Genomic DNA, 8,824 nt, shown 5'->3' with positions numbered 1-8,824 from the left:
TCCTGGCCTGTTTTTATGCTGAAAGCCGGTGGCGAGGCATCTATGGGCAAAGGCAGACACGGAGCTAGCCAATTCCTTAGTGATTTCTTAAAATCTATTGGGGAAAGAGAAATGTGGTTCCTAATACTGGCTTTGAAACGAATTTTATATCTGCACGGGTAAAAATTTTATGTCCTCAGGGAGAACAGATTTGTTATTGGGGCGCCTTTTTGTTTGATGCATTTGTTCTAAGCCTGCTGACCAGCTGTTTCTGAACTTCATTTTCTCAGCCTCAGCCTCAACAGTGATTCTGAGTCTGCTTTTAGCTTCCCTTCGCCTGCCTTGGCATTTTCTGTTCGTGAACAGCTAATTGGCCTATAGATTAGAGAAAGCTGCCTTTTTCCCCCTATCCTAAGAGAGCTTCCTCTCTGTGCTCAGAGAGATGGGGAGTGGGGAGCCTAATCCTGCTGGGAAGAAAAAGAAGTATATCAAGGCCGCCCTCTATGTGGGTGACTTGGACCCAGAAGTCACCGAGGACATGCTGTATAAGAAGTTCAGGCCTGCAGGCCCTCTGAGATTCACCCGAATCTGCCGTGACCCAGTGACCCACAGTCCCCTGGGCTATGGCTATGTTAACTTCCGCTTTCCTGCGGATGCTGAATGGGCCCTGAACACCATGAATTTTGATTTGATTAATGGCAAACCATTTCGTCTCATGTGGTCACAGCCAGATGACCGCTTAAGAAAGTCTGGAGTTGGAAATATATTCATCAAAAATCTGGACAAATCTATAGATAATAAGGCCCTGTTTTATTTGTTTTCTGTTTTTGGAAACATTCTCTCCTGCAAAGTAGTATGTGACGACAATGGCTCTAAGGGCTATGCCTATGTACATTTCGACAGCCTGGCCGCAGCCAATAGGGCCATCTGGCATATGAATGGAGTGAGGCTCAACAACCGCCAGGTATATGTTGGCAGATTCAAATTCCCAGAAGAGCGAGCAGCTGAAGTCAGAACCAGAGATAAAGCAACTTTCACCAATGTTTTTGTTAAAAACTTTGGAGATGACATGGACGACGAAAAACTGAAAGTCCTTTTCAGTGAATATGGGCCAACGGAGAGTGTTAAGGTGATAAAAGATGCCAGTGGGAAATCTAAAGGTTTTGGATTTGTGAGATATGAGACTCATGAGGCTGCCCAAAAGGCTGTACTGGACCTACATGGCAAGTCAATGAATGGGAAAGTCCTCTATGTAGGGAGAGCCCAGAAGAAAATTGAGCGCCTGGCTGAATTAAGGCGGAGATTTGAAAGGCTGAGATCAAAAGAAAAAAGTCGGCCTCCAGGGGTTCCAATCTACATTAAGAACCTGGATGAGACCATAGATGATGAAAAACTGAAGGAAGAATTTTCTTCATTTGGATCAATCAGCCGAGCCAAAGTGATGGTAGAAGTGGGGCAAGGCAAAGGATTTGGGGTAGTCTGCTTCTCCTCATTTGAAGAGGCAACCAAGGCAGTGGATGAGATGAATGGCCGGGTAGTGGGATGCAAGCCTCTGCATGTCACTCTGGGACAGGCCAGGCGCAGGTGGTGAGAATCAGAAAGCTTAGATTGTTTCAGCCTTAGTGAGAGCATACTTAGTTTTGGCTCCTTTGTGATAAGAAATTATTGCATTCTGAGTTAGAGATGTCGTTCTTTTTTCTTTTTTTTAGTGAATACTTTCTTTTGAAATCAAAGTGAACATAAAAAAGAAATTTGTTCATTTTAGTAAAAAAGTAATTTCCTAGGAAAAATTGTCATTTTGTACTTTTAAAAAATAATATCCTTAGGAATGTTGTAGAATAGTTTATTCTTTCTCAATTTTTTCCTGAACAGACAAGGTGAAGCAATTATGTTTACTTCTTTAATATTATTATATTTTTCCATGAAATTATTCTCAACATTATCCTTACTTCTGAATCTTTCATAGTTAAAACTCAACTCATATATTGAGAGATCTATAGGGCAGGAGGAATGTGTATGATCCAGTTAACATCTCTGAATAATTTCATTTAAATTATTATTTCAAATGAATGTTCTTCTCGTCTCTTTATTTATTTACTAGTACTTTTTCTTTTTTAATATATTGAGAGTTCACTACAGATTTGGTAGTGTTTGTGACTGAATGTTGGGAGTTGTCTTTATCAACTTCACAATTTATTTCCTCAATCAGTACTTTAGTAAACATGTTAAGCACTGGATATTTAAATTAAGAATTGTATCAAAAAAACTCTGTTGAGATATTTAATGTTTGAAGACATTCTAAGGGACACTCTTATTGCTGAGCTTTCCTAAATTACTTAGTACATTTTCTTAGTTTATATTAAACAAGAAGGATGAATCCCACTGCACTAAATTGCCTTTAATTATATATAGGTAATATTTTACTTTTAGTTTATATCAAGTGTCAATACAAAAGTTAAATAATCTATATATCATTGATGGGAAACTACTAAGAACACCTTCTATTTAACTTGCTATAATCTCTTAGAGTCTCTTGAATGGCACTATGTGGTAACATTCACAGATGTATCAAAGTTATTGAACAGGTTGTCATTTGATTAAGTCAAGAAACACTCTTCATTGGATGAGAACTATTATCTCAGTGTAGTTCTGTTTAGGTCTTGGCACCTTGGAAATTCAGAAAATATGTTCTATTTTCTATGGCAGCTATGTAATGTATCCTGCAATTTCTACTTTAAAATTTCCCACATTTCACCTTCAATTTCCTATTCTCCTTGCTGTCTGCCATTTGTATTACATTTGTTTTTAAATTATTTCTGTATTTTATTTCTGTAACTATATATTATTTCAAAAATTCTATTTAGAAAGCACAAAAATGTCTAATTATAAAATTTGTAAACTTTGAAAATGTATGAGCTACTGTATTATAATCTAACTGCAAGAATTTTTTATATTGTCAGTTGGTTTGGCTTGTCATATATGCAGATCTTCATTGCATACAGTACAATATAGATATATAACTTTTAACAATTTTGTTAGCTCACCAGCCACAAAATGAGAATAGACTGCTTCTCTATAATTGTTTATATAAATATTACATGTTTATTAATTATCAAGATTTAAAAGTGAAAATCAGTGTTTTATTATAAACATATTACATGCTCATTATATAAGTATACACAATGCAGAGAGAAGTAAAATATCACACTTAAATATAACCAATACTAATTTTTCAGTATGTGCATATTCACCTATGCCTTTTTTCCTATGTATATACATTTCCCCAAATATATACTGTGTTCTATCTTGTATTTTTAAATTTTAAACTGAACCATAATCATCTTTCCATGCCAATAAATATCTGTCATTTTAATGACTGCATAGTATTCCATTATGTAGATGTTCTATAATGTATCTAACTCATTTGTTATTGAAGACATTCATATGCTTCCAGTATCTTTCACATGTTTTAAGCAAAGCTATGATAAACATCACCTTCTTAGAACGATTGTGAAATTGGACATTGATGGTTTATGCCTATAATACAAGCTCCTTGGGAAGCTGAGATCTGAGGATCACCATTTGAAGCTAACCAGGGCAGGAAATCTCCAATAAGTTACCAAAAATGTGGGAGTGTAGCTGTGGTTCAGCGGGTAGAGCATCTTTGAACACAAAAGCTCAGGAACAGTGCTCAGGCCCCAAGTTCAATCTCCACAACTGACAAAACAAAGAAAACAAAATACTTCATGAGTTTTGAACTTGAAATAATACCTATGGCATGTAATAGCTCAAATCTACTAGAACTATCACAATGCACATACTATTTATATACCAGGCTTTCTGAATAGCTGTACATTCTACATCATATTGACATAAGAAAAACAATATAAAAGATTATTTTTATATTTTGTGAATGTTTTACATTGTTATAATCATTAGAAGATATGAAAGCTATGAAATTTCAAATTAAATTTACTAATTACCAAGATTTTATATTGTTAATTAATCACTGAACATACTCTGTGTCTATTTTTACCTACTACCATTTTCATTTAAATTTATAAAACCAAAGTATTGGTGTGTTAACCTGCATATTTTTCAAATGTCTTTATTCAATATAAATCAATAAAGATTGCTAGACATCAAAATTCATGTATAAAATACAGATTTTTCACACATATTTACATTATTATTATTTATTAACTCAGCCATCAAAAAGCAAGAGAAATGAATTCTGCTTAAGGATACATAATACATACATATTTAGGACACTGATAACGATTTGAAGATACTTGGTAAATTCAATTAATGTAAATCAGAGTGGACATATAAATGAATGATGGTCTCTATTTTAACAGAAACAACTCTGTGCATTTTTTAATCGTGTATGTTTCTTTTCTAGATATACTTTATTGACTGCTAATAACTAAACCTTCCAATGAGCAATAACAAATTGAAATCTAAACTATTAGAAATGGTCTTTAAAAGCATATTGCTGAGCATTACTTACCACCCAAGAATTAGTTAAAATATATTTTACGGCAGGCACCAGTGGATGATGCCTTTAATCCTAGCTACTCAGGAGGCTGAGACCTGAGAATCACATGTCAAAGCCATCCCAGGTAAGATAGTCTGTGAGACTATAATAGCCAATTAATCACAGAAAAATCTGGAATTGACACTGTGGCTCAAGTGGTAGAGCACTAGCCTTGAGCAAAAAGGAACTCAGAGCCAGAGATGGATATAGATAGATAGCTATTAGCCATGTTAATAATGGACAGCTAAATACAAATGTTGTTTTATGTTACTTATCATTGGAAAGTATTTACATGTACAAACCTTATGTGTGCCAGTGGAGAAGAGAAAACTAGAATATTGCTTTGTGATGATAAGCAAGCAAATATACTCGAGATTATTTGAGGAAGGATGCCTATATACAGGGAATTTCACACAAATTGCTGTGTAATCATATCAATGATTAACAGAAAAATTAACTGTGTAAGTAATATTTTTGGCTAAGTGTAGAAAGAACATATATTTTAATGAGAAATTTATAAATGGATAGAATATTGTCTTCCCTGACAACAAATGTTCTAATTTTAGACAATATTTTAAAATATACCAAAAAAAGACTGAAGACAGATGACACAAGTCTTCCCAGCACCTATAACGATACTAGATATATAGTAGGCATTCCACACATACTTGTCAGATGAATGAATTTTTAACATGTGAACGATATTCCTCCATTGGTTTGCTTCCTGATTTTTTCTTGACACTGAACAAAATAAGTAAATTGTTACAAAATATGCTACATTTGAAAAACAACTGAGAAGTACTTTAAGTGTTTGGTGAATACTGTTGTTAAACACGTAGATTTTTATTTAGTGGTAAAGGTTGTATTGTCTTTATACTTCTCATGCTCTTTTTTATTGCTTTTCTTTCATTATTATTCATCATGATACCAAACTTCTAATAATTGATGCACCTTTCAAAAAGTACTTGTGGAGTAACACTTTGTATAGGTTAATGGCATACTACTTCAACAACAATATTATTCTGCCAAGTTTTGTTCCCATAATAAACATATGATCACAGTAATTCCTGAGATACTAATACTTGTTTATCCAAAATCCGTTAATTCCTACACATTTTAAGGAATTGTTTACAACCTGTAAAATACAATTCACCAAATGATTCCTTGGAGCCTTAAGGTACTAAATATATTCCACTTTCTCCACTGTATCATGGCCAATATTTAGAAATAATCTTGCTATTTCTAGAAATCTAAACAAACACAGGCTCTATTTAATCAAACTACTAATAGTAAAGATATAATTCTTAGGTAATAAAAATGTACCTCTAAGTAATTTACTTGCAAATGTTCATACTCAAATTTGAAATCGTTCTTAGATGAGAATAGGAGGAAGATTTCAGTCTTGTTAAATTTATCAAGAGTAGGAGCTTTTACAGTGTGTGTGTGTGTGTGTGTTTGTGTGTGTGTGTGTGTATGTGTGTGCGCGCACATGCGCATATGTGCCCATGCCAGAACCAGAGATTGAATTCAGAACCTCATTCTCTCCCTTGGCTAGCCCTCTACCATTTTTGAGCCTCAACTCCGATTTTGCATTTTTAGTAATTAGAGACAACAGTCTCACAGACTTTCCTGCCTGGACTGGCTTCTATCCCCGATCCTCAGATCTCAGTCTGAGTAACTAAGATTATATATATGAGCCACTGGCTCTTGGAGAATGATTCCAAAACATAAACTATGCCAATTATTAGTGTGTTGTACAATAATTTTCATAAATAATAAAGTATTTTACTATAGTTTTTTGACAAACTAGAGCTTTACTACATTGGATGGATCATAAGAAAGCAATGCCAATCAAGATAAAGAATTTGGTTAATAAAAAGAAAAAGTGAAAGAAAACATATTTTTCTTCCTTGCTCATTAAAGAATGGAAAAAAGTGAGTCTATAAAGAGTGTATAAAGTAATTTGTGCTAGAAATGTAAAGAAATTAAATTTCTGCCTACTTCATTATCTAATGAAGAGCATTATGTCCAGTTTGCATTTAATTTATATGGTTATACTTATCATTAGTGTGACTAATACAATGATATTAAAACTCAGGAGTATTTGTTTTGTATGTGAACTTTCTTAAATAATTAATAGTGTTAATCTTCCCCTCTCTTTGACCTCCATTAGTCTAACCTCAAACCCATTCTTGAAGACACTCAAATTTTCATATGGCTATACCTCACCTCAAAAAGATATTTGTATCTATTAGTTATGCACATATATGCTATTGTACAACCTTGTTGACAAAAGTTCCAGAATTTGCATGTTAAACCACAGTAGATAAATAAATTTGTCTACTGTTTATATGTGAGTGAGTGTATTTAAATGAGAATATTCTAATTAAAGAATGTATATTTCATAATGATACTAATTAAAGCAACAACAAAACTGCTTGGAGTCGTGGTTTCATAATGAATACATAGGCTGGAACTTTTGAAGACCAAAGACTTCCAAATACGTTTAGATTTACATATTACAGATGTGAGGTGATATGTTTAATGTGAAAGATTATTTCAAACCTAAGAGGACATAGTTCTAAGAGAAATTGATCTGCTTTTTTGAAATAGTAACGTAGATAATGAAGTTATCTATTTGTTTTCTGGATAAATAGCAAAAAATATGAACCATCCCAGACAAAGAAAGATCCATTCTTTTGACACATTTGTTACAACTTAAGCAAACCATGAAGGACTGAAAAACAAGTATGAAGTTTTAGATACACATTTTTACTTTAGGCAGAATGATTTTCTCAGAACTTCACCAAAATTTATGTATTTTTATTTTTAGGTAGGGAGATATGTACATATGTAATATGATGCTAATGTATATGTATATATGGAATATAACAAACATGTGGAACACAGGAAGCACAATATATCCTTCATCATAGGGGTTCAAGTTAGTAGCCACAATCCAAAGCCAAAGATTTTAGTTTTAAGGATTGGACAAATGATGACTAGTGGAAAGAGCCATAATGATCTTTGTGTCGATTATTCCAGGGAGATTTGCATAATAAAATAATATTCACCATTACATTGATAGTAAAGCACTGGTTTTCATGTGTAGTCAAGTACATCATAAAACCTTTCTGTCAATGACAGATAGAATATAAAAAAGTGGCCCCATTAGTAAAATGGCACCAGTTTTAGTTTATGGATGCTCACTATCTGATGTTCATAAAACCACAGAATAGCATAATATTGCATTTGTAAGATCATAGCCCATTATTAGACTGCGTGTGACTATCTGTAAATGACAGTATTCAACATCAATGTTTCTCAAAATTTGACATATATATATGTATGTTTGTTTGTTAAAATTGAGATAACACGGTTGCAGCTTTGACTTACTGAATCAAAATTGTTGTAACAAGTTTGATGTTATGCTAAAGAGCTAAGAGTACATTTCTCTTATAACCCTATAACATATTTTTTCCACATTTTATACATGTATAGAGGATGGTTCAGCAATCATTTTTATAACAACCAGATAGAAAATATTTCAGCCTTTTTTACCAAGAGGTAAAGAAATTTCTACACATTTAAAATTTACCAAAATTCATTATGCTATGATGATAATGGTAATAAAATAATAGACTGTGCAGTGTAATTCTGTTTTGAGGGGTTGTATTTTATTTAACTAGGGTTCAAAGTTGTTTGTCAATCATAAAATTCATTTCAAATGTGTTTAATTATAAATTTCTTTTGGGGGGGTTGGGGATATAGGCTAGTGGCAAGAGTGCTTGCCTTATATACATGAAGCCCTGACTTCAATTCTCCAGCACCACATATACAGAAAATGGCCAGGAGAGGTGCTGTGGCTCAAGTGGCAGAATGCTAGACTTGAGCAAAAAGAAGCCAGGGACAGTGCTCAGGCTCTGAGTCTAAGCCCCAGGACTGGCCAAATAAATAAATAAATAAATAAATAAATAAATAAATAAATAAATAAATAACATAAATCTCTTTTGTGGCCATAAAAAGGTAAATTTGAAACCATGATTTGACCTGCAATTAGTTTTCCAACACCTTATTTCGAGATAGTGTTCTACTGATTAAAACAAAATAATATATATGGATACTTTATTACATTTGTTCCTCAAAGTTTGAGATTCTGAAAAGTCTAAAATCAATGTTGAGAGAGCACATCTTTAAGGTTATAATATCAAGGAAAAGCAAAAGAATGTTCACCTTCCTGGCTTTAATACCCTGTTTATACAGCTACCGTGGGGGGGGGGGGTATAATAAGAGTATTTTTGTCAATCA

The 8,824-nt window shown here is 33.3% G+C and overlaps 1 protein-coding gene across 1 annotated transcript; it reads left to right on the top strand.

The window, feature by feature from the left end:
* Nucleotides 1–274: 274 nt before the first annotated feature.
* Nucleotides 275–1,618, top strand: Pabpc5 (poly(A) binding protein cytoplasmic 5). The gene has a single exon (XM_048336550.1). The coding sequence runs from the start codon at nucleotides 422–424 to the stop codon at nucleotides 1,568–1,570; it is 1,149 nt and encodes a 382-aa protein (XP_048192507.1). The 5' UTR covers nucleotides 275–421; the 3' UTR covers nucleotides 1,571–1,618.
* Nucleotides 1,619–8,824: the final 7,206 nt, after the last annotated feature.

This window comes from Perognathus longimembris, chromosome 28 (assembly GCF_023159225.1).
Source record: "Perognathus longimembris pacificus isolate PPM17 chromosome 28, ASM2315922v1, whole genome shotgun sequence".
NCBI lineage: Eukaryota > Metazoa > Chordata > Mammalia > Rodentia > Heteromyidae > Perognathus > Perognathus longimembris.
Note: the sequence above shows the minus strand (reverse complement) of the source record. Positions and strands in the feature narration are given on the sequence as shown.

What these genes read in the sequence shown, in the direction of transcription:
- Pabpc5 (XM_048336550.1), top strand. Translation starts at nt 422, where the DNA reads ATGGGGAGTGGGGAGCCTAATCCTGCTGGGAAGAAAAAGAAGTATATC.